Genomic DNA, 27638 nt, shown 5'->3' with positions numbered 1-27638 from the left:
TTCTTTCTTTCTTCTTTCCCTTTTTCTCCTCTTTTTTTTTCCAAAAACTGTGAAATATTGTTCACAAGACTGTTCATTTGATAAGGCAGTCTTTTTGTTCATACAATTTAATAGTCCAAACGGTCTCTAATTCATACAAGCTATATATTGTTGAAAATAAGATTCAAAGAGCTTTCTAACAAGCAATAATAGCCCTCACGATTCATTTGATAAGGCAGTCAAAACGTGGGATGAATTCAGTGGCAAAACAATAATAGCCCTCACGATTCATCTGATAAGGCAGTCAAAACGTGGGATGAATTCAGTGGCAAAAACTTGTATTTCCTGTTTATTTGGGTAAAGCAGTCTTTTTGGTTTATACAATATTTAACAGTCCAAACAGTCTCTAATTCATACAAGCTATATATTGTTGAAAAGAGGTTGTTGAAAAGAGGATTTCAAGAGCTTTCCAACAAGCTTTAATAGTACTCATGATTCATCAGATAAGACAATCAAAATATGGGACAAAATTAGTAGCAAAAACTGTATTTATTATTTATTTGGTAAGCTAGTCTTTTTGTTCATACAATTTAACAGTTCAAACGGTCTCTAATTATACAAGTTATATATCATTGAAAAAAGGATTCAAAGATATTTCTAACAAGTTATAATAGCACTCATGATTCATTTGATAAGACAGTCAAAACGTAGGACGAAATCAGTGGCAAAACGATAAATATTATCCAACTCTCTACCATAAACAAATTAACACACATAGATACTCTAAATAACAAAACAACATTTCTCAACTTCAAAATCATTATTTATAACATAGAACCAAAGAACCAAAAACATAAAACATGAAACATACAAAGGATAACACCTTTTACCTTGTTTCAAGTCAATCTTTACAAGTTGGCTCCCTCTTCCTGGTCTTGCTTCCATTTTCACCAAAACCACCTTAAATCAACACCAAAACACACTAACATATTCATATAACATGCATCAAATATATATAAACATAGGTAAAGGGAAAAGAATGAGATTTTTTGGTTACTAAGGCTTCTAAAATGCTTCCTTTTTTTCTCTTCTTATTTTGTCTTCTAAAACCCTTTCAATTCCTTCATTTTTCTTCACAAAACAAAAGAAAACAACATGAAAAGGGTTTGTTACTGAAATGGATGGGAGAAGATGATGGAAAAAGGCTTGAAGTTTCCTTTTTTTATCTTTTCTCTCTTTATAAGCATATCTCTCTCTTTATCTTTATCTTTTTGTAATTCTTTATATATATATATATATATATATATATATATATATATATATATATATATATATATATATATATATATATATATATATATATATATATATATATATATATATATATATTTAAAATTGGAAATATCTCAAAACAGAGTCAAAAAACATAAATGCCCCTATAACATACCTGAGGGTATTACACTATATGGCTCAAGAAAATTCTGACAGACATGGGACAATCAAAAGGTGAAAGTGTTCCTCTGTTTGTGGATAATAAATCTGCAATTGCTATAGCACAAAATCTAGTCCAACACAATCAAACCAAGCATATGAATGTTAAGTTTCGTGTATTGAAAAAAGCTGAAAAGAATAAAGAAATTAGTCTTTATCATTACAACTCGAAAGACCAATTGGTAGACATCTTTACCAAGGCACTCTCAAGACCTCAGTTTGAATCCCTAGAGTTAAACTTGGTGTTCTAGACAAAGACCTCAAAGGAGGAGTGTTAGAGAATTGAAGTTATTTATGTCATTTTACATAATATTAGTCGAAGCAGTAGGTGTATTTTGGTAAAAATGCTTGATGATCCTTAATGTCGGGATTTTTGTTGATTTTTGGTTAAACAAATTAATCTTGCTGGTGTAATGTATTACTATTGGATGTATGTATAACTCACTTGCGAAACTTAAAAAATAAAAGAAGTCCATCAGCTTATGCTTCCTCTTTTTTTCTTTTTTTCTCTGTTTTTCCTCTACACTCCATAAGCCCCATTGATTCTGATTAATTTCTAGATCCCTTTGAGTTTTATTAAAATCTTGTTTAACTCCTACTACAATATCAAAAACAAGTAATTTTGTGTAGATAAGAGACTTGGAGAACATTTGATATAGAGATTTGTATCCAAGAGATTTCTTTGATAGATTAATATTAATCAAATCTAGAAAAGGTGTGATACAAAACCCATTACTCGAAAACTTACATCATTATTAGTAATTTTCGAAAAATGAAATAACCAAAAGAAGCACTTGAATTTGGACAAAAGGATTTTAAGGTAAGATGATGTTTATCTAATGTTATGTTTTGAAGTATAAGGCTTTGTTTTACTTGGCGGACGAGTACCATAAGTAATGTCGAACTGATCGATTGTGTTATCCCCAAGGCAAGGTATAGTTTACATTCACAAGACATTGATAACAAATTTGGGAAATAGAAATGCAAATTTAGGAGCCCAATTATTTGACAAAAAAACAATATTATATAAACTCAATTTTAAATATTTAAATAATATATCAAAATATAATCATTAAATATTATTTTATTGTAATTTTTGTTTTAAATTGTGGATCCATTCATTGTTTTCCCGAACTGTATGGGAAAAGTTTGACAACTATAAAATCAACCTACAAATCAACAAATGGGAGCATCATTTGACTTACACATGGGGTGGGGTTCAATGAATGCATTTGCTCTTCAACATCTTAGGCATGCATGAAGGAACTGAAGGATTTTGGCAAGAAAATTAAAATTTTTAATTTATGTTCACATCATATGTAACAATGGCAATATAAATTTTACTTGTTGTTTCAAGAAATAGAACATAGAAACATGTAAACTATCTTGTACCTTGTAATTTGATTTGAAGTTTGGAAGCTTGAATCACTAAAATGAGTGATCTCTTGACTTGCACCCTTCAAGGAAGAAAAATGGAAGAAAAGAGAAGCTATTTCCGGCAAAAGAAGAAGAAGAAAAGAAAATGTATATTTTTCTTTATTTTTGCCTCACATTTATTACATTAAAACTTGATATTTATCAAGTTGCAACATGTGCTTAATTCTCATTGGTTAATAATTAAGAGAAATTGGAATTTGACACATGTTAATTAATTTGTGCCCAAAATTATTCATTTTAACTTTCTAAACAATTTAAAAGGTGTAAAATGATAATTTTGCCCCTTTTTCTGAATCTTATTCGAAAAGCACAATTTTTATCCTCGGAAAGTGCTAGCCAACCATGGATAAATATTTTCAGCTTCATAACACCATTTTCTTCCTTGAAATATAGGTGCGACCTTCAAGGTTCACAGTGACGTAGCTGTGGACCCCATATCGAACGATACGTTTCATTATATCACTATATAACCTAAAACGAAGCTCCCACTGATCATGTGGTATCATCTAGTAATGTCCCATGACCCTTACATCACAATGAAATACAAGCTTCACATAGTGTCAAATGAACCTTTCTTACTCACACTTACCATGTAGTCCAATCCCTCCGTCATTACATCCCGATTAAACTTGGATTCATGGAATGTCAAAATCCAATATTTAATCTTTTCGAATATCAGGTAATACATCATAACGTGCCACATTGAAACTTTCTTCATGTGGTCTTTTATCTACACTGGCTAGTGTATTAGATTTTCATGTTTCTCAATATTCATATGGGAACTCGGGAGCAGTCAAGCTGACGGATCCCTGTATGATCATCACTTGTTCTCTCGCTCAAGCAATATATGATCAAAGCGGCTTCTGAATGAGACATGATTAGCCTCGTGGTATATACCGTATGAACCATACGTTCTAGAACGAAGCACAACTATGATATCTCAAGTCAAAGGATCTATACACTAGTATGATTTACGATGTATCATTAACTACATATTAATACCTATGTGATCATCGTTCAGTGGTCACGTTCGATAAACAATATAATATAATAACATTTGATCAGTTTTCTAACTATCAAATGGTTTCATTATTTACCCATGTATATATCCACCATGTCTAATGTCATCCATTGATATACTGTAGTGATATATCACACACCCACTATGCAATACTATTGCCCAAACAGACTGCCTATGCAGTGAACGATTTGATGACATTTATTAAAACTCATCGGGACCTTTCACATGTCATATACATGTAGTTAATATGGATGTAATATACAACTACAACATATATATATATATATATATATATATATATATAAGTGACATTGAAAATATGTGAAGTATGACAGAACTTTTCTTTTATTAATAATGTATATGCAAGATATACAACCCTTAAAATCAATTAAAGCGATTGGTTTTTAGAGCATATTCTAACAGAAACGAGAAAGTTTGCAGTCATATTTTGAAATTTGAACCTCTCTCCATAAATGTGGCATCATTAATTACCGGACTTTGTGCTATCTGCGAAGGATTTATTATAGCCATCAAAATCTATTCATAATTTTCTCCAAATTTATTTTTATGCAAAAAGTCTTACCCATTATATTTATGAATTAGGGCAAAATAAGGTTCAAAATAAGTCTAATAGAAAGCAATAAATGAAGAGTGACATTAAAGTCTTGGGTGGATTTAACATGGGCAATGCACGGACTTTGGGTGGCAGCAAAGGCATTATAAATAGCCCAACACTTCTCTCATTTTGGGAGATAAGAAAGGTACACCAATTTCATTTTGAGAAGTTTATATACTCGTCATTCTTTTTACTTCATTTGTTTCTAGTCTTTTGCCTCTCAATTTCTTTTGTTTATTTTCTCCCATATTCTTCTTTGTATATTTACAATATGTAACCAGTATGGTCTACTCATATATACCTCTATATCACTAATATTTAAATTATATTGTCATTTTATTTGTGTAATATAAATATAGATATTTTAATTATGATATTATCATGTTTGCAAAATACAAACCATGAATGTTTCAATTATTATTATTCTGTTTAATTTTTTCATTTATATTTATTCTCCGTTTACAAAAAGCAAATTGTGGTTATTAATATTTATGTTATTTTTATAATTGTTTCATATTTATAAATACAAATTATAATTGTATCTCGCTTACAACCCAAGGTTTGAAAAATCATGAAAAATATGGACCTGAAGTTTTAAATATAATCATAAAATACTATAATTTTAAACTTAATGTTCTGAATATTAATTACAAAACTTGAAGTTTTACGAATATAAGATAAATATGAACCTGAAGTTCTGACACAAAAGTTTTTGTTTTCAAATTATACATTCCTCATCATAACATTAATTCTATTATTTTTATCGATATATAGTTTGTAAAAATGTCAAATCTTGTAAAACTTTAATATATTACTCTTAAGGTTGGATGGAGAAAATTATACTAAATGGGCTTTTAACGCAGTTTTTCATTTAGAATCCATGAACCTTGAAAATGTAATTAAAGAAGAAAACAAAACGTCCCAGCAAGATAGATTCAAGGCCACTATTTTCCTTCTACATCACATCCATGAAAGATTGCAAGTTGAATACGTGGACATAACGGATCCATTAGAATTATTGAAAAGTCTTAAAGATATATTTGAACATTTGAAATCAATAGTGCTCCCAATGACACAATACAGTAGACCCACCTACGCTTACAAGATTTTAAATTTGTAAATAAATATAACTTTGTCTTGTTTAGATTAGTTTCTAGGTCAAATGAGGTTATGTGGAGAAAAAAAATTCTGAAGAAAATATGTTAGAAAAGACATTTTTCACATTTCACCAATCAAATATGCTCCTACAACAGTAATACTGGGAAATGAATTTTAAAAAATATTTTGAATTAATATCTTATTTGTTTGTGGTTGAACAAAACAATGAATTATTAATGAAAAATTATCAAACTCGCCTTATTGGCATTGCACCATTTCCTAAAATGAATGTAACTACTAGTAGTAATTCTTGTGGGCGTGGACAAGTCGTAGGATAAATAATTTTTGACCTAGATGTGGCCACAATAAAAAATCTCATCATAAAAAAAAAAACCAAAGATAAACCAAAACAAAAAAAGGGAAAGTAATGCAAAGTAAACCACAAAATAATGAAAATAAGTGTTACATATATGGTTGTAAGTGTCATTAGTCACGTATCTGTCATACGCCTAAACTTTTGGTGGAGCCGTATCAAGCATCTATAAAAAATTATGAAAAAAAAAAAGGATAGAATCAAATTTTGTTGATAATTCAAATCTTGTTGGTCTAGTGAATTTTGATGTTATAGACTTGCTTCAACAGTAAGAATGTAAGTCACAAGATAGTGACAGGAATGCCCAAGATATTCAGGATTAAAGTTTATCTCAATTTCTTATTTTCAAGTTAAGAAATCATGTCTATTATTTTATGTGCTTATTACCATGACTCCTGCCTTTCAAGTATTCTGTAATGACTAATGTAATTTTCAAAATGAAAGGATATGGATTTTGAAATTAAAGCCTTGACACCAAAAGATGATGATGCAAACATGTATTTGGTAAATAGTGTGACAACACACATAATTCTTAAAGAAAAGAATTTTTTCTTAGCTTTATCATTAATTAAAGCTAAAGTAAACACTATTTCAAGATCAACAAACCTAACTGAAAGCTCTAGATGAACCACAATTCTATTTTAAAAGGGGACAAACTTAAGTATTAATGATGCATTATAGTTAAATAGGTCTAAAGGAAATCTACTTAGTTTTAAATATACAAGAAGCAATAATTATCATATTGAAACTATGAGTGAAAATAATATAGAATTTTTCTATATAACTTGTAATGCATCTAGTTAAAGGCGTGTACTTGAAAAATTACCCTCTTTATCATCTGGATTGTATTATGCAATCATAAAGACTATTGAAACCTACATAGTATTGAAGCAAAACTTCTCATATCCAAATATTTTTATGTTTTGGTATGAATGTCTAGGTCATCTAAGATTTATAATGATATGTAAGATTATTAAAAATTCATATAAACATGCATTAAATAATCACAAAATTCTATTGTCCAATGAGAAGTTATGTATCATTTATTCAAAAGGTAAATTAGTGACAAAACCATCTCCCTCCACTGTTAGAGCCGAGTCCTCATCATTTCTACATAGAATTCAAGGGGATATATATAGACTCATTCACCCACTAAGTGGATCATTTCATTATTTTATGATATTAATTAATGCATCTGCATGATAATCTCATGTTTGTTTATTACCAACTCAAAATGTTACCTTTGCTAAACTGTTAACACAAATTATCAAATTAAAAACACATTTCTCAAATTATCTTATTAAGTTAATACAGTTAGACAATGTTGGAGAATTTACATCCAAGACATTTGATGATTATTGCATGTTTATAGGAATTGATGTTAAGCATCTGGTCTCGTATGTCTACATTCAAAATGGATTAGTTGAGTTTCTTATTAAATGACTCCAAATAATAGCACGTACTTTATTATTAAGAACTCAATTATCAACTTTTATGTGAGGACGTGCTATATTACATGTTACAATGTTAATTCACTTGCTACCTTTTTATCATCAATATTTTCCCATACAATTGGTTTTAATCCCCAATTTGATATATCTCATTTAAAGATATTTGGTTGTACTATATATGTCTTTATTGCATCTCCTCAACGCAAAAAAAAAAAAAAAAGGAGTCAACATCATCTGAGAATTTATGTTAAATATAATTGACCATCCATTATTAGATATCTTGAACCATTAATATGTGATATTTTTACTACACACTTTGCAACTTATCACTTTGATAAGACAACATTCCAAACTTTAGAGGAAAAGAAAATGTCTCATAAAGTTAGGCATGAGCTGACTTGACACTTACCAACCATGTCTCATTTAGATCTTTGCACATCTCAAAGCAAACCTAAAGTGCAGAGAATAGTGCGTTTACAAACTATTGTCAACCAAATGCCTAATGTATTTGTGGATACGATAAATGTGACAAGATCATATATACAGATTGCCAACATACTAGCAAGAATTAATGTGACTATTGAATAGTCTATTTGAGTCATGACTGATCAATCTACTACATGCAAGAAGCGTGGTAGATTTATTAGATCGAAGGACATTTTTCCTAAAAAATGAAAGATAAAAAATCAAACAGATATCAATCATGATAATCCTAAAGCAATTGAAAAATCCACACTAGCTAATATTTCTCCAAAAGAAATTAAAGTCACTGAAGAGACTATAAACCCTATAGTGGAACAAATTTTTGAAAAACAGAAAAATGAGAATACAAAAATATCTATAAATTATTCAAGTGTGATAGGTTTAACTTAGATGCAAAAAAAAAAAAAAAATGAATACACAAGGATTATCATCTCACATGCATTAATGTTGGCAAGTTTTGGCATGAAAATGACCCTTTTGCACTTGCAATTCAACCTAATAGGTATTGTACATTGATGATTACAAGTATGGGGCTCATTGGAAAGTGGTTTGAAAAGCTCAGCAGAGAAACTTATGGGATATACAAGAGATGGATAAAATAATAAAGAAGAAGAGAATATTGTTCCTATTAACCCAGAAAATGAATTTTTTGAAAGTGACTGGATTATGCAAGAAGATGATTTAAATAGTAAACAATTCCATAAAAATAATATTGATCCAAATTTAGTTTATTCAAGTAATGTACATGATAATATTGAAGTAGTAGAAGATGATGTTGCGGAAGAAGATGAAACAATGATTGATTATTATAGTGATATTGAAGAAAAATTAATTAGTGATACTGAGAGCGAATGAAAAATGGTATGAAAGAAATAGACATTAGTTTTTTTTATTAAATAATTGTATAATTATATTATCTTCAAATTGAAAACATTGGTCTTGACATTTCTATTTTTGATTTATATTTTACAGATTTTAATTATGGCTCTTGGTACAAGAAGAAACCTTTCAAAAAATAAAAATCAAGTTACGAGGATAGAAAGTTCATCACCGTTGCCTCAAAATAACAAAAACACAGATAAAAATATAAAATTCATTTATATATTAACATGTTTTTTTAATTTATGTAAATCATACATATTTTAGTATAGGAATGATTTATATTTTCTTAATTGTTCTAGTTGATGAATCAGTTGCTCAATATGTGATATTGCATATTTAATATTTTATTTTGAAAAGCTTGTTGAACTTAAAACATCTTTCATAATTTAGAAATTCAACAGATCTTAATTATCAAATTGTTATTTTTTAATATTGTTGAATGTGTATGGATACCATTTGAATGTGTTATTTTGATGAAGAATGTGTGAGGAAAGACTCAAGAAGTTGGATGCGAAAGACTCCTACAGACAGCAAAAACCAATTTGCAACAACTATATTAATTATCGTATGTATAGAAGAATGTGTTTCTTATATAGAGCAAAAAAATTATGTATTGTGATATTATTCAAATAGTTTTGATATTGTATTGTTTTCTTAGTATATATAAAATCAAAAAATTTGAAAAACATAGTGCCAAGACAAAATCATTGATGTCTAATATCTTTAGTTGTCAAAAATATCTAATGACTATAAAGGAATAACATTTGTCTATGACTAATTTTTTTAGTTGTTAAAAACATTCAATTGCATCTAATTTTTTTAGTTACTAAATATATTCATTTGCATTTAAATTTTAAGTTGTTAATGACATTATTTTACAACAAAAATGAATAATTATTTAGACTCATTTGCAACTATTTTAATTATAATTAGTAACTAACATCTTAGTTGCTAAAAGCAAGTTGCAACAACTATTTTAAATTAGTTGTTGAATATTTTCCTCAACAATGATTTCACAACAATTGTGCGAGTAATGTTTAATAGACGCTAAATATAATCTATAACTACATTTAAATTTTTAGCAACTATTTACTTAATCGCCAAAACCTCATTTTCATCGGAGATCTCTTCGTCGCTCCACCCAGACAAGGAAAGACGATGCTTCGTTGTCCTTCGTCGTTCGTCACATCGTCCAAATGCGACAACAAAAGACGATGAAATATTGTCCTTCGTCTGTTATTCTAAATCTGAATGATGCTTCATCATCCAGATCTAGGTGATGAAGGGTCGTCCTTCGTCATCCTTTATAATCGGAGATGAGAGATCAATGAAATGTGTTGGCCGTCAGTGGTGGTCAAAGAAGGAAAAAAACCCTAGGGGTGAAATATAAACTTTTCAAACTTTAAGGATGGGTTGAGGTGTTAGTTTTTAAAATCTAGAGGGGAAAATGATGAAATTTTAAAGTTTTAAGGTTTATAATTAAAATGATGATTTTATCCCTATCTCTAATTAAAAAATTGGATGGTAATTTGGTTATGGATAGGAAAAAAGGTTTTTCACCTCCCATGGGTATAGGTCTGAGAATGACCAAAAAAAATTGGTGGGAAATTGTCCTTTTCCCTTTTTTTAACTGACATTTTTCAATCAAAATCCCTAACCTACAAAACCTCCAGAGCTCGGCCAACTCTCAAGAACTCGTATTCAAATCATTAGTACATCGAACTGTTTGTCTTCATTATAGCATTGACGAAGGTCGACGGAAACTTGTCTTCTCTCTGGCGTCTCCCCTACCCTTTGTTCATCTTTGACTCTTTTATGATTTTCAATTTTTCAATTTATGCTGAAGTTATTTCGTTGTTGTCAATAGAAGTTACTTTGCTTGAGTGGCATTGCTTCTTCTCCCCTGGATTGAAAAATAAGTATAATGAAAAAAACTGGAGTGTTTACATGTTAAACTTCCTCAGATTAGTTGATAAAAACCCATTGGTTTTTTTTTTTTTTTCACTGGACTGGTTTTGCTTCTCCTGTTGTAGTTCCATTTTCTGTTTTTGCTTGGAAGGGAATGGTTTGTGGCTTCTGGGTTGGCTTCTCCCGGCCTTCAGTTTTTCAGTGCCTATAATCTTTTTTTTTTTTTTTCCCTTTTTAGTGTGTTTGTTTTTGTAAGTTACCTTTCTCTGTATTTTCTTTGGCTTAGTGTTCCATTTATTGTTGCTTATTTGATGGATAAGATATTGCGGGAGAATTTTGTCTATAGCCTTTTGTTTTTTTCTTTATTCCCATTTTTATTAACGACACTATCTTTGATTTGAATCCTATGTGATCCTAAAGTTTAATTATACGCGACTGTCTTGACTTGGGTAATGTCATTTCATTAGTTGTTACTTGCGTTGATCGCTCAATATTCATTAATATTACTACTTAGATTAATTTAGTTAATTATTTAATGCTTAATTTGTACATATATATGAACTTCAAGTGATTTGTGATACATAATCACATTTAATGTTTGTTCATATAATTAAGTTTTATCTTTAGTTTGATTGCATGACATATGAATATATTGTCTGTCTCTGTGTGTAAATCTATAATATAAATGTTATGTGATATGAATTTTACTAATTATGATAAGATCTTTTCTCCTTTGTTTCTATTTATTGATGGAATTTAACTTCCTTCTATTTATTTCCTTTGTCATCTTCTATATTTTAATATTGACAAGGTATTCTCTTGTTTTACTATAAACTGTTCATCAGAACTCTTAGATGTGGCGGTTGCTCTGTGCACAATGCTCTTGTGTTGGCCATTGCTCATTACTTCTATTTGATCTCCCAACTAAACTATTAAAACTCCTTCAATTGCTGGAACAGATAGCCAGTTCTTGTTGTGGTCCATGAGTTGTAGCCCTGGACTGCTTTGCAGTAAGATGGTTAGTGAACCATAGTCTCTGAATGTGATGGCAAACCTAATGCAAGATCAGGTTCAGGACATACTGGATAGCAAGTTACTGTCATGACTTGCAGGCCTTCTTCAATGTCCTCTTGGAGGTAATTGATGTTTAACCCTAAGCTTTCTAAAATAGCTTCAAGTAGTTGTTTTTGTAGCAACTGCACTGCCTTTTCATAGTTTCGTATTTCATCAATACAAACTATGCCTAAAATTGGTCAAACCACCTGAATGAAGATGTATCAATAAAGGTGGCAGGTTGTTTTGAAAACGCAATCAGGTGTTTTATGACTTGCTTTGGATATATGATTGCTTTTTATTTATATGATAACTTCTAATCATATAAGTATTATTTTCCTTTGATTGAATGATTCAAATTTTTGCAGAACGATATTTAAAAGCTAGACAACATGAAAGCATTTTGGCAAACTTTTTATTGCATAGGTATTATATTCTTAAACCTCCTATATGATAATTACTAATTTTGGTTGTGTCTTGCTTTTTTCTTTATTGAAATTAAACTCAATTTCTTCTTGTTTGACTCAGTCTCCACATGGTTAATTTATTGCTTTTTAGAGAATAATTTGGGTTTATAATGCTTTTCAAAGATTTTTACTTAAATTGCTCATCTCATATGTTCCAGGGGTTGACACCGGAAAAGCTGGGAAAGGTACTCACTGCTTTGGTTTTCCTGTTTATGTTTTGATTGAGAATGCTTGTTAAGTTATTTTTGCCTTTTCCAAAAGGGATATCATGGTTTATTTGTCAGAAAGAGATGAGTTAAACTGTTAAAAACCCAACAACAGCGTATAATTTACACAAATATATTTTTAATTAGTTTTCTAATACTCATTGAGTATTTTCAAATTGGTATTCGTGCTTATTTCCCTCTTTTCTGTGTTCAAATCTCCGACTGTTTTATTTAATATAATTTTTCTTACACAATATCTCCTAAGTAGAAGATATATTGATTCTATACAATATTAATTATTTTAGGCTAGTTTGGCTCGAGAGAGGCCTTTTGGTACAACAAAAGCTTGAATTCTGTACATTGAACACCGTGCAAATCCAAGGGCAGTAACCATATTTATCCGAGGTAGAATCATGTATCCTTGCTTCTGGTGCTAAATCAGTTTGGTTTGTCAAAATTGTCTTTTCCATTTGATCAAGTATTAAAATTTTGATGGTTTTAAGATGTGGACTAAATCATAGATATGATTGTTCGTGTATTAAAATAGTGCTGACTACTACATTCGAACTCTCATGTGTATGTTCCTGATTGTCACTTTCAATGTTTTCTGATTTATCATGTTCAAAATAAAAAATGTAAACTCTGGGTAGCTGTTAATGCCTGATGGATGCTGTATTAAAGGCCTAGTTTTTAAATATTTCCTTCGAACTCACTAAAATCGAATAATTACTTGTTTGAAAGTAACCACAAAACTAATCTGCTCATGGCGCTAATGTCTGTATCTTTATTTAAGACATCTGCCATGTTTGTTTTCTTCTTTTTCATTTATGCTTTTGTTGGCTGACTTTTCTGCGGCTGTTGGTTTTAACTGACATTTCATTTTCTTACAAAGTTGATTTTGTTTATTATAGTGACGAGGTGTTTGGTTGCAGTTAAGCTGCTCGATACATGCAGCCCCCACAATAGTTGTGGCATGAGTGATATAAAGTACTTGTTGATGTACTGAAAAGAATAAATCTTGAGAAGGGTGGAGAAGTTGTTTAAATAATCTCACACAGGTTATTTGTCTGTTGATGCATTAGGTAACAAAATGATTATTGAGGAAACAAAGTGCAGCCTGTATGACGTGCTGTGTGTGGCTAGAAATCTAATTCGTGACAATTCCATTGTTTATGGTGGTGGTTCAGCTGAGATATCTTGCTCAATTGCCGTAGAGGCTGCTGCAGATAAATGCCCATGAGTTAAGCAAGTATGAAACTGAATTTCTTAAATCTTTTTATTTTAGATTATAGAGAGATTACCATAATAGGAAATTTATACTTTTTTTTCTTATTTTTTATAATTGTAGATTATATGGAGACTTTGAAATAACTTTGGTTAAAATACAATTAGTATCAATTATCATATTTTGATAATCAAAATTTTATTATCAACATTATTATAATGATTAGGATATTCATCATTAATATTATGTTTAGTGACGGGTAAATTTTGTTATAATAATGAGGAGATTTATCATTGATATTATATTTAGTGACAGATAAATATTATTATAATGACGGAAGTATTGATTGTTAATATTATGTATAGTGACCAATAATATTGTTATAACAACGAAAAATATTCATTGTTAATATTATGTATAATGACAGATAAATATTGTTATAACGACGAGAATATTCATTATTGAAATTACTATTTTTAACGACTGGACTAACACTTCTCATTATTTATATTAACGATAAGACTTTTCTTCCCACTTTTAATACTTTTAGCAACAAAAGTTATAACGATAAGCGATGACAAGATTTTTCCCATTGTTAAAACTCCTTAACGACAAGAAATAGATTTTTGATGATTAATTTTCCTTTTTTATAGGTTTTCTTTTTTTTAGTGGTCCCATTCATAGGTGCACAAATCGTCAAGTAATAATATATATCAATCCCACAAGGATTGAGAAATCAACCCCTAATTAAACCAAGGCTTGGATTTAGCTAATGAGATTGTATTCGAAATTAAATATATGCTCTGTTGTAAATAAAACAAAGTGATTGAACTAATTTGCACTAATTGAAAGTAGAGTAAATAAAATATGCTGAAGAATTCATATATGTCAGATTTCTAGGACATCAGGTTTACCGATAACACACACATAAGTTTATAGCGTAATGAAACTGCTAAAGAAATCAAATATTATTGTCGGTTGGATATCCTAAATTAACCTAGTTCCTCTTGCGAGGTTAACGAAGTGTGTAACTCCTGAACAAGTTTCTACTTTCATGATAACCTAGACAGTTCCTACCCATTACGAGCTGTGATTCCAGTTACTCCACAAAGGATTGACCTATCTCTAGTATTAGTTATCCAAGTTCAAAGAACATATAAACTAATGCAGTACCCATCTTTTGATAGTCTACTTAAGCCTACAAATATGTGCAAAGATAGACCCATATCTTTATCACAAACATGCAATAACTATTCAATGAAGTAAAATATAACAATTTATAAATTAAAGAAATAATGTGTTACGGACTTATGGGGTTAGCAGGTCCCTATTAGTTTCAAAGTTCAAGTATCTCATGGCCTAGTATGCTTTGTGTTCCAATTCTACTGATAGGTGACATGATTTATTGTAGACGAGTCGATAAGGCAATGTTCCAATTGGGGTTTTATATGTTGTGCAGTAAGCCCAAAGCACATCATCTAATCATATACTCTAGTCTTTTCATGAATTATTCATAGTTTTCTCTAGTATAAATTTAATTTCACGATTGGATATCTCTACCTCTCCACTGGTTTGAGGATGGTAAAAGGTAGTGATTTTGTGAGTCACATTGTATTTCTTCATTAGGTAGTTACAAAAATTTTAGCCCCCATCACTGATCAACGCTTGTGGCATACCAAAACGAATGAATAAATTCTTTTTCAGGAATCAGACTAGACCTTAGTGTCATTTGTCAGAGTCGATGTGGCTTCCACCAATTTGGATACATGGTCGACCGCCCCTAAGATGTAGTGATTTCTATATGATACTAGGAATGGTCCCATGAATTTATCCCACGTGTCAAACAATTCAACTTCCAAGATTGTGTTTTAGGGCTTTTTGTCTCTTCGTGGTATGTTTCTAGTCCTTTGGTAGCGATCGCATTTCTTCACAAATTCTAGCTTGTCTTAGAACATCATGGGCCAATAAAATCCACATTGTAATATCTTTGTTGTAGTCATTGACGCACTAAAGTGTCCTCCCATTTCTAAGGAGTGACAATAGGTTAATATGTTATGCATCTTGTCTTCTGGTACAAATCTCTCTATTATTCCATCATAGCACCATTTGTATAACAAAGATTCTTTCCAAAAGTAGTTCTTGGAGTCATATAGGAACTTTTTTCATTGGTAAAAATTTTGATCTGACGGTAAGATTCCACTAACCAAGTAGTTCACGATGTCTACATACCTTGGGGCATTCCACTTGGAAACTGCTAACAATTGCTTGTTTGGGAATGCATCATCTATTAGTAGTTCCTTTTCTTTCGCCCCACGTTTGTTGTTTTCTATGCATGATAGGTGGTCAACAACTACATTTTCTACTCCTTTTTTGTCTCATATTTCTAAGTCAAACTCTTATAGAAGTAAGATCCATCAAATTAATTGTGGCTTGGCATCTTTCTTATTCAATAGGTACTTTAGTGTTGTGTGGTAAATGTATACGAGTACGTTGGACCCATTAGATATGATCAAAACTTGTCAAATGCAAAAATTACTACTAATAGCTCTTTTTCTGTCGTGGCATTTTTTATTTTTATTTCATCTAGTGTGTGGCTTGCATACTAAATTGCATGTGGTTTGTTGTCTTTCCTTTGTCCCAATACTGCTCTAACAACATAGTCACTTGCATCACACATTATTTCAAGTGAGAGGTCTCAGTGTAGTAGTTGCATAATTGGTGTTGACATAGTGTTTCCTTTAACTTACAAAACACATTGAGACATTCTTTGTTAAAAGAAAAATTCATATCTTTTGTAAGCAGATTTAAGAGTGGTTTGACTATCTTTGAAAAGTCTTTGATGAATCTTCTATAAAATCCTGCATGACCTAGAAAGCTCTTGACTATTTCACATTGGTGGGCGATGGTAATCTCTCTATCACCTCTATTGTGTTAGGTTTACCTCTATTCCATGTTTGGATACTAGGTGTCCTAGTACGATCACTTCTCTTACCATGAAGTGGCATCTCTCCTAGTGGACGACAAGATTTACTTCTTCACATCTCTGAAGTACCTTAGAGAGGTTTTCAAGATAGTTGTTGAAATTGCTACCATAAACTAAGAAGTCATCCATAAAACTTCCATTATATGTTAAACAAAATTGGAGAATATGGCATCATGCAGTATTGAAATATGGTCGGTGCATTGCAAAAGCCGAAAAGGCATATGTCTATAAGTGAAGGTTCCATATGGGCAAGTGAATGTTGTCTTTTCCAGATCATCTGGATGTACCAAGATTTAGAAGATTCTTAAGTATTCGTACTAGTTTGCCTTCCTGTTCAGCATTCAGATCCACGTTAATAACAACAGGGTAAGTAGAATCTGGTTCCAAATATGTATACCTTAACTTGGCTGGTAATGGCTTAAGTTCTACTTTGGTGCATCTTTGGCTGGTAGTTATGGTATGTCTATACCTAGTCGGATAACTGCTTGATTCATATTTTCAAACTTGAGGCGTGTTGCTGCTATTTCTATAGCTTCCAAGTATTGTGCATATGTTACAATTTCAATGGGTTGTAGAGTTGTAAGCCATTGTGGATTAGGCAGGACTCTAGTGCATTATTCGGTAGTGCTTCCTCAAGCATCTCATCCATGCATTCTTTAGTGATATCCATCCTGCAACACGAATTAACAACAAAAGGTTGTGTAATTAATTTAAACACTTTGAATTCCACCTTCTCTTGTCCGATCTTGAAGTTAGTTCTCCATTCTTTACATCTATAATGACTCTTACAATTGCTAAAAATGGTTTCTTGAGGATTATAGAGATATGGTCGTCCTATTCCATTTCCAATACTATGAAGTCTATTAGGATATAAAACTTACCTACATGTACTGAAACGTTTTCCAACACTCCACTCAGATGTTCAATTGATTTGTCGACTAGTTGTAAAGTGATTATTGTAGGTTTGAGCTCTCTGATGTCCAACCTTCTACATATAGATAATGGCATGAGACTAATACTGGCGCCCAAGTTGCATAATGCTTTATTGAAGGATTCGTTTCCTATTATACATGGTATAAAGAAACTTTCAAAGTATTTTAGTTTCGGTGGCAATTTCTTTTAGAAGATTGCACTACACTCTTCTGAAAGGGCTATTGTTGTAAATTCTCTTCTTATTCTCAAGTGGCTCTTATGATATCTGTTGCATTTTTTCTTTGGTTGTATCTACATCTTTGCTTAAAGAGTTCTCTGGTGCGATTGGCTTGTCAGGGTGCGTTAATTCTAGGGTTTCATTTGTGTATCTACTTCTAATGGCTATAGTTTGGCATTGTTCCCTTGGATTTATTGGCTGACTAGGTAACTTCCCTTGATCTCGTGAGTTTGATGAAGAAGCTTGCTAACTTAGCTGCACCTCGAGCATTTTATTTTGAGTAGCCAATTGCTCCATTCTTTCAATGAGGTGCTTAATGGCTTCTTCTTGAACTTGTGTCTTCTAATTTTGAGCTTTATATAACTTTCCATCATCAACTCTAAACTTGATTTCTACTCTCTTGGCATAAGGTGAACGGTTCTTGTTGTGGTGCACTATTCTAGAATCCAGGTGGTGACAGTCTGAAATTCTGGCTCGTATTAGTAGGAACTGGTTTGCTATTCCATGAGAAGTTCAGATGATTCCTCTATCTTGGATTGTAAGTATTTGAACATAGGTTGCCTTGACTTCTCTAGTTGAAATTTATTGCGTTTGCTTGTTTCGTACTTTGTTCACCAGGGTATGTGTTTATAGTGTTGCAATCTATACTAACATGTCCTCCTCTGCATATTTCACATCGTCTGGTCACACCCACTGCTTTCATATCCAACCTTTCCATTTTCTTTGTCAAGGTATCAAGCTTCGCATTCACCATGGTCATTCCGTCTACTTTATATACCTTTGATGGTTATTTTGGCACAATATCATCTATCCAACATGAACTAATTGCGGTCATCCGTTCAATTAGTTGGAATGCATTCTCAATTGTGAGCCATATAAATGATCTGCTAGCAATTGCATCAAGTGTGGTCTTAATGTGTCTGGGTACTCAACTTTAGAATGTTTGTATTAGCAAGCAACCTGGGAGATCGTGATGTAGGCAATGCCTTTGTAGATCCTTGTACCTTTCCCAAGCCTCATATAGCATTCCTCAGGTAAGTCGTTATATGTGTGGAATGTGACTGGTTGTATGTTATAATTCAGTTTAGATAGCTTTTAGAAAAACATGTTTTTTTTCTTTTGTTTACTCTTAGATTGCTCTCAAATTTTGACAATATTTTAGGTACATCTGAAGTTATATTTTGCACAGTGGAGATTTGTGTTTGATGCCTATAACGTAAGATATAAGCTTATGAGTTTGTTGTGATATTCTCCATTTTTCTGCAACTGTGCCATTGTTGTGTTTTGTTGCTTTGGAGGGTTGTGTTAGTTCAATGTCTATTGTGGTCTCTATGCAAAGAGGGAAATAATGCAAGTAAAAAAATTGGAATACTTATGCATGGATCTTCCATTGATCTAATTCTACCTCTTTCTCCTGTAAAAAGTAAATTACTGGAGATATATATATATATATTTTAGTAAATTACTGAAGATATAAATTAGTGATCATTATTTTCAAAAAATATTACAAATATATACTTTCTCATACTACTATGTTATTGAATTCCTTGGAACTATTATCTTGTTATTTATTTGTTGAATTTAAACCTGGATTGGCCTTGCCAGTGCCTATGACTGGGTACTGACTGGTAGAGAATGATTTTATTTGTGTGAAGTAAGCTGTGTCATGTGTGATTCCTTTCTTTGTTAATCCCATGACGAGTTTAAAGCTCTAAAATTTCTCCCTATTTTCATATACATTTATACTGTCTGTCTTTGATTATTTATTGGTCTCCATGATATTTCATTAAGGTCAGACAATCTTCATCAAGATTCAGTAATTGCAAATTTAAGGTTGGACAACTCAGATAATCTTCTTTCCACAATTCAGGAGAAAATTAAGAGGGCTGAAATGATGTGTGAAGTGGATAAAAAATCATAAGAAGCAAATCAAAAGTTGCTGCAACAAGCAAAGAAATTGCTCCCTCACAAGGTCAGTAGAAGCAATTGCTGCGAGCTTCTTGTTGGTAAGCTAGCTTCTATGGCTTTTAGATATTTAACCTCCTAATCCTTGGAAGTTTAAATGAGCTGAAATGATGTGTGCAGTACTAACATTGGTTGCATAAGTTGTCTTTATTATTGATGTAGTATTTTTTGACATTCAACTTACATACAAGAGTTCTATTTGAACATATTCTGCATAATAAGTTTACAATCAATTGACCTCTTCTCCTTTAAAGTTATTTTGCAGTTCAGATTCATTCAATATTTGATGCTTATAATTAATGAAGGGCCAAACGACTATTTCCCACCCAAGGTTTGATGTATTTTCAAAAGTCCCCCCTTTAACTATGGAAACATCAAATACCCACCCATGGCCGATTAGATTTAACCAAACCTTAACGCCTGAAAATTTTATCTCCTTTTGCCCCCCTAAACTTTAAAAACTGAAATTTTCCCCCGCCTAAGTTTTAAAAAATTGCAGTTTCACCCTAGGGTTTGGTTTTGAAATCTCCGGCGACCTCTCTGGCTCCGTTGCCGACGGCCGCTCCCTCCCAAAGCAACCTCTCCTTCCGGCGATCTCTTTCCTCCCATTTGGAGGTCTGCTTCGTCTTCCCGACGAAGTTCTTCGTCTCCCACGGCGTCTCCGGACGCCGATCGGACCTCCAAATGGGAGGAAAGAGATCGCCGGAAGGAGAGGTTGCTTCAGGAGGGAGCGGCCGTCGGCAACGGAGCCGGAGAAGTCGCCGGAGATTTCAAAACCAAACCCTAGGGTGAAACTGTAATTTTTCAAAACTTAGGCGGGGGGAAAATTTCAGTTTTTAAAGTTTAGGGAGGCAAAATTAGATTCTATTTTAGTTTATTTTTAATATTATAGCAAAAATGACGATTTTACCCCTACCACCGTTAGGGTTTGATTAAATTTAACCGGCCATAGGTAGATGTTTGGTGTTTCCATAGTTAAAGGGGGGACTTTTGAGAAAATGCTAAACCTTGGGTGGGAAATAGTCGTTTGGCCTTAATGAAGTTACGAAATTACTTCAGTGCATCCATTAGAATCTTAGTTCCTATATAGTTATTATGAGATAAGAGAAGTTGGCCTTTTAAGGAGCAAAACTACGACTGGTGGAGGAAATAATGCTGTTATAACTCACACAACAATTGAAAATTATGCAGCTCAATGTCTCAATGCATACCTCCCTAACTTTGAATTTACAATTGGGTAATAATAATGATATATCATTTATATATTTAATTATATACTCATGATCAGTAGTGTGTACTTGTACTCTTATTGTTTCGATGAAAGGGTTTTAAAAGTGATTCAGGTTTGAATGATGTTTGAACAAATGTTCCATGTTCATACATCAATTCAGGACAATTTGAATTGTCTAATATCACATTGTTCCATAAAAGAAGGGTCATACTTGTCAACTACCACCAGCAACGACATGAGTAGAAAAGTAAGGAAAATATCAATGTAAATGAATCATCAGTGAAGGCATTTTTAAATCCAGATCATAAAGAGATCTTATAGTCTTACGGGGATATTGATTTTTTTTTAACTGTGTATGTATATATATATATATATTATTTATCTCCAATCTTAAATGAAAACACTACAATGGAAATCTTTTTCTCTAAAATATTTTTATTGATATAATCCATACAAAAAGAAAGAATACCACAATGGTAATGTCTCTTTTTTTTCAACTTTCTAACAAGGAAAGAAATCTCTATAACGTAAAAAAAAAAATTTAATTGAGAAAATACTTATGATTTAACAATAAAACCCTTGAGATAAATTCAAAGAATGAAATCACTATCCATTATAAATGATTCAATTTGGACACAAATGAGAGAGACAAAAACTGTCAAACGTCTTGAGAGAATTCATATTTGTTATAAAGATTTCATAACAAAATCATCTACATTTAGGTCAGTTTTGATTCAAACTCTTATGTTATGTGTTTTCTTGTTTAACAATTGAAAATCAAATCATGTAAGATAGATTTATATTTATAACTTCAAGTAAAATATAATTTTATTATGATTTCATGTTGTTAAATTATTTAATATTATGATTTTATATTATTATATTGTTTAATATTATATTGATGGGCAAAAAATTTAAAAATCTAGATCTGAATAAAAATTAAACGAATAACTGATAGGCGAAAACTCAGGGGTTAGCGTCAATGCTAACCCTTGGTCTCACATGCAAAAGCCAATCCATTGCATGTCTTTAACACCTATATAAATCTAAAAAATTTAAACTTAAAAATTTTTAAATTCACTTAACCTTATTTAATACATATGTAAATTTTATTTTAAATATTGGTACCAAATATTTATACTTTTTTTTCTTTGAAATATATAAAAAATAATATTATTATTATTTTATTTTATTATTAATAATGAAAATAATTTAGATATTTTAACATATAAAATGATAGAAATATTTGTGGTGTGAAAAATATAATATAAACGTATAGAAGGGCCAAAAAAAAGTGAAAAATTCAATACCTTGGGAGAATTTAGAATAGTCAATCTCATGCAGTCAAGTCAAGGTTTCAATTTGGAAGATAAGCTTTTGCTGTTATAAGTTTGACCATAGAATAATTGTGTGTCCAGCACGTGGAGCCCAACTGTTTGTGGTTGACACGACTCACTTTAGGGGTTGTTGTCTTTTTGCTACTAATGCAAGGTACATGTTGAACTTTTATTTTTTACCAAACAACCATTCTATAATAATTGTCATTTCCAGCAGTGAGCATGGCGGTGACATTGCCAGTTGAAGGCGCAAGATTCACATCAATGAAATGCTTGCAAGCCAAAAGCAACGCACATCTTGTTCTTATTTCATGGTCCAGTTGCCACCAATGCTCTATGTTCTAATGTATTAAAAATTGTTTAAATTTACGGATTACTTTTGCCTTTTTTGATTTAATTGATGGGCTTCGGTTGATTTTGTAGTTTTGCTAGTCACTACGACAATATGCACATTTAGCCATGACGTTCATTATAGCTAAAAATATCAAATCATAATAATATCTACAAATGCGTAATAAGGTTATTTTAATAATTTTATATTGTTTATGTATTTAAATAAATATGATATGTATTTGAGTTGTTAATTAGAATGTTTAAGTTAAATTATAAAAAAAAAATAAGAGGCAATCGGCCATTCTAGAAGTTGGAACAATCGTTCTGTAATGATTAGATAAAACAACTAATTTTGATGAAACACCGATTTTGATGGTTATCTAGTGAAAAATTAAAAAAATATATATTATTACATGAACGATTAACAAGAGTTTTCCTTTTGTTTTTCGCAATCATACAAACCTTAGTCATCCAAAATTCTCCATAATAACCCCTTCAAGGATCAATTAAGAGGGGATTTGAGTTTAAAATTGGATTCTTTATCAAATTTAGAAGTAGGTAGGAATCTTCTTACTCTAATATACTTAAATGTTTTGTGTTGAATGCAAATGTATATGGACCTATAGATTGTGGTTATAATGCATTATGGGTGACATATTGTAAATTCGTGGAACTAATGCAAATATGTATGTTGGATTTTAGAATGATTTGTCGTTAATGATGTATGTTGTAGAGGTGAATTGAAATAATTGTTGTTTTAGGCATTTTAAAATTTGATATGTGAGTTTAATGTCTTGATCTGATAGTATATTGAGTTTCTAAGGATAAACTAGTAGTATAAATAGTAAAAACACAAATTATTTATACCCCTGTTTAGTTCGTGTTTTAAACACATTGTTTCAAATTTTTAAACCCAAAATATATTAAATGGGTATTTTATATGTTTCCCATATCAAATGCGTATTTTTGTCATTTTTTACATTTTTCAGTTTTTATGAATTTTCTAAAGTTCAAAAATGTCCTTTACATTTTCAATTAATTATCATAATGTCATAACTATATAAAACAAAAACCTCAATTTTTTGTCATCTAAATCTCTCTCTTAATAATTTTTTATGATGATTGAATTTTAATTATATATTATGTTATATTGAGTTTAATAATCAATTAGATATTATACATTTAAATTGTTAATCAAAAAATCTATAAAAAGTGTTAAAATTATAATTGGTATTGTCATATTTTTAGAAACATATTATTAACAATGTGTCGTATTAAACTCATATATACAAGTTTCGTATTTTTTTCATATCCAAATTTTATAATTATTTTTTCACAAACATATTTTTTATCATTTATCATATTATACCCATATAATTCTTATTCCTTTTTTCTCCCTTTCCTGTATTTTCTAACTAGGACTAGCAGTATATGATCCTTAGCTATTCAATAGATTAAAAAGTTGTTATGATATTGTTGCAAAAATTATAGATTTGTAAGAACGGATGCAATGAAATGCTCGTTTCAAAGGCAAGAAATGTCATTCCAAATAAGAAATAGGATGATAGAAATGTTGATGGAGCACCCACTCCAAGGACAACGATGGCTATTTCATACATGTAAACTAGATTACAATGGAACATCCATTCCCAAGATCAGAATTGCGATTCCATATTATTGTTGATAATTAAGTACATATTATGTTTGCACAGTCACTCCAGAGGTATTAATACTAGCTCCATAGCAAAGAAGGCGAACAATTGTTCCACACTCAAGGCATGTTTTATAGCAAGGAGTGTGAATAGTCGTTCTATGTATATGAACACTTGTTCATAAAGCTGCTACATGAGTTTTAGGGGAACATTATGGGTACATGAAAGTACAATGCATGCCTAGTCAGTACATGAAGACATGAGATATGAGTATGTCATTAGATGTGTGATGGATGACTTTAGGTATACATGAGGTGAAAGCACAGAAAAGCCTTATGGCATGTTTAATGAGGCCTCGAGTAGACATGTCAAATGAGCTACATTAGCTCTTGGTTTGGTCTAAAGCATAAAATTTTAGCCTTGCTTGCTATTGTAGTGAATCATGCTAGTGTTGTAGGCTGGCCAGGTCGTGCCATGGGCTTAGCCTTCAAGGTCACAAGGTCAATACTATGCACAATGTTTTTTCAAAAATTAATAACTAATAATTATAATATAAAAAATTATTTCTTTGAATTAACGGGTCGACATCACCCTATATACATAGGGTTGAGCTATGGGTCTTATATATTTTATGGACTGGGTTGGCCGAAAGGCCTACAACTACGCAGGCCTAAAGCTTGATGGGCTGCCTCGAAACTAGCTCGGCTCAACCCACTAATGCCTCTAGCCTTTAGTACAATTTATGTCACAAGAAAACATATCAATTTTTTTTTTTTTTTTTATGAATGAGATGAGTTATTTATTTGAATTTAATATTCTGTCTAAAAACACATAAGATGTTTGAGTCTTTATGAGAGACGTGTTACGAATATATATAAAAACATGTTTTCTCATGAGTTTTATAGTATATTTTCTTAAGTATTATTATGATAAGACACTTGTAAGATTCTTTATACACACACTCACAGTAAGCCACATTCTCAGTAGGATATCATTGTTGTTCACTCATGTTTTATGTGCCTAGAAAGAGGGACCATGAGAGCTTATATTACTCACATGGTTGAAATATCAAATTTTTGCCTCAATCTAGTCCAATTGGCATAATCACTTACATATTTCAGAAAATGTTTCTATAAAAATGTTTTCACTACTTTTAAAAATATTTTATATCATGCATTGCATTTCATGTTATCATAGTTAGGGATAAAAGATATCCTCCTAAATAACGAGCTTATGAAATAAGAGATATAAAATGATAACTTCAAGGAAAGGTAGAGAAAGAGAAAAGAAATGTAGGTGTTTACTCATCACCCACTTATTAAGTGTTTAACACTCATCTTTTTTCTTTATATTTTATAGATGGCAGATGATTAGTGGCTGCTAAGATACAGATCAGCTAAAGAGGTTCATAAGAGGATTTGTGCTAAATGTTATTTATTTTATAATTCTGTTTCTATGCTTTTACCACACATTACACCATGGATTATGTTACTATTTTCAGGACATCTTTTGCATGTCTGATTTTAAATCATGTTTGATTATTACAATGTTTTTTCAATAACACGTAGTTATGAGTTTGTTTTATTTCTGCTTATTAGAGTTTGACATGCGTGCTTGTTTAAACAAGAGTAATCAATAACATCTCTCCTTGGATGTGCATTATCCTTAAAGGGTAACTATCCAAAGAGGGGATTTAAATAAATAAACCAAGTCTATCTAGTTTTTTGGTCAATGCAATACATATTTAATTTCCACATAACTTATTTTGGGATTGGTTCCGTAAGATTCAGATAAAAGAAATCGATTCAAAGGTACTTTAGTTGACAGAGCTTTTATCTGATTTTTATATAGAAATGATTTTAAAATTGAAGGACTTCTCTTTGGCAATAGACAGTTTTTTTTTTTTTTTTATAATTAAAGAAAATAAAACAATTTTTTTGTATCCACAGACCAAACTCAAACTAAAACCAAAACCAAAACCAAAACCCAAATGCAACATTGTACTTCCCCATGCCTCACTAATTTTGGGGTTTTTTATTTTTTAATTTTTGCCCAAAACTTTTAGTGCTCAATCAAAAAATGAGTATACCCCCATTTATACATATTAATTTTTGAGTCACTCAAGTCCAAATATCTTCCACTTCAGCATTATGAAACCAACACTTGTTCTGCACGTGCCACTTGTGCAACTCCACTTCCCATTTCCAACCCGGCTTGGGTCGTGGTTGAGTTGCCACCACCTACCTTTCTCCTCCTCTTTGGCGACTTACTCTCCGATGAAAGGCTCCGCTCCGGCGATGATCTTTTTGACGTAATTCTAACCGGCTCGGGTTCTCCAGAATTAATTCTCAAAGGAAAATTCAACAAAGCCCTCGAACCCCTCATCCTATAAGCGGCTCGATCATATGCCAAAGCCGCATCCTCAGCTGTCTCAAAAGTCCCCAACCAAACACGGGCTCCATTTTTCGCCGGGTCCCGAATTTCCGCGGCGAACTTTCCCCAAGGTCTCTGTCTAACTCCTCGGTAGTGCTTTCCTCTAGACGGAGCAGCCACGACTGGAGCAGGGGCCGCCACCATCGCAGCAGGAAGAGCTCTAATTTCTTGGTCAGTTGTCATAAAAGGCTCCTCCTTCACCGAAAAATTAACCTGACAGCTGTCGGTAACCTCCTGTGGAACCGGGAGCCAACCTTCAGTGAGGGCATCCCGCAAGTAATTATAAACAAGCATATCCTCGGAATCGTTTTCCTTCAAAGGAAGATCCCCCCACGTGTCAGTTAAACAAGGGTATAAGCGGCCAAAGCTGGAACTCCGGCGATAAGAAGTGGCAGTAGAAGTACAAGTAGCGGTTGAAACAGTGAGTTCAGGGCCCGATTCACCGATCAAATGACGGTGAACTGACTCTAAAATTGAAAGATCAGATTGAGATAAGGGTTGTGCGAACATTATAATTTCAGAATTGGGAGAGAAGAAGAAAGGAGAGATGGAATTTGATTTTTCTGTTATGTGAGTAAAAGTTTTGGAATTTAAAGATAAGAGGGAAAGGTAGGTGCATGAACCAGGTGAAGTGGGAAAGGCAAATTAATGGAATCGGCTTTCTTTGAAGCTTCTATAAAGTGGAAGGGGAGATTTTTATCACGTGTTTTATCAGGATGACGTCATCCCTGTTAGATAGGCAAAACAGCGAAATTGTTGTCATTTTGATTGTCCACTTGTCTCTTTTTTTTATTTTTTATTTTTTTCTAAAAAGTAAAATGTATATATAAAATAAGAGGAGCAACAGGACTTTCCATGGAGGAA

At 31.7% G+C, this 27638-nt stretch overlaps 1 protein-coding gene and 1 long non-coding RNA gene across 15 annotated transcripts; one reads left to right on the top strand and one right to left on the bottom strand.

Annotated features, from left to right (window-relative positions):
* The first annotated feature begins 10419 nt into the window (after nucleotides 1–10419).
* LOC123204789 lies at nucleotides 10420–20041 on the top strand. Of its 14 annotated transcripts, XR_006499625.1 has the most exons (8): nucleotides 10420–11875; nucleotides 12161–12218; nucleotides 12418–12444; nucleotides 12771–12870; nucleotides 13548–13714; nucleotides 18030–18132; nucleotides 18234–18857; nucleotides 19694–20041. It is a non-coding gene; the product is annotated as an uncharacterized LOC123204789 (long non-coding RNA). The 14 variants fall into 14 exon arrangements; XR_006499624.1 differs by having other exon boundaries at nucleotides 18030–18857; XR_006499629.1 differs by lacking the exons at nucleotides 18030–18132; nucleotides 18234–18857 and adding an exon at nucleotides 13398–13452 and having other exon boundaries at nucleotides 10425–11875; nucleotides 19615–20041.
* A 6219-nt stretch (nucleotides 20042–26260) lies between these two features.
* Nucleotides 26261–27417, bottom strand: LOC123203893 (ethylene-responsive transcription factor 1A-like). The gene has a single exon (XM_044620362.1). It carries the CDS (start codon nucleotides 27282–27284, stop codon nucleotides 26490–26492), a length of 795 nt encoding a protein of 264 aa, XP_044476297.1. The 5' UTR covers nucleotides 27285–27417; the 3' UTR covers nucleotides 26261–26489.
* Between the last annotated feature and the right edge of the window lie 221 nt (nucleotides 27418–27638).

Source organism: Mangifera indica, chromosome 20, assembly GCF_011075055.1.
Source record: "Mangifera indica cultivar Alphonso chromosome 20, CATAS_Mindica_2.1, whole genome shotgun sequence".
NCBI lineage: Eukaryota > Viridiplantae > Streptophyta > Magnoliopsida > Sapindales > Anacardiaceae > Mangifera > Mangifera indica.
This window is presented reverse-complemented; position numbering and strand designations above follow the sequence as displayed.

What these genes read in the sequence shown, in the direction of transcription:
- LOC123203893 (XM_044620362.1), bottom strand. Translation starts at nt 27,284, where the DNA reads ATGTTCGCACAACCCTTATCTCAATCTGATCTTTCAATTTTAGAGTCA.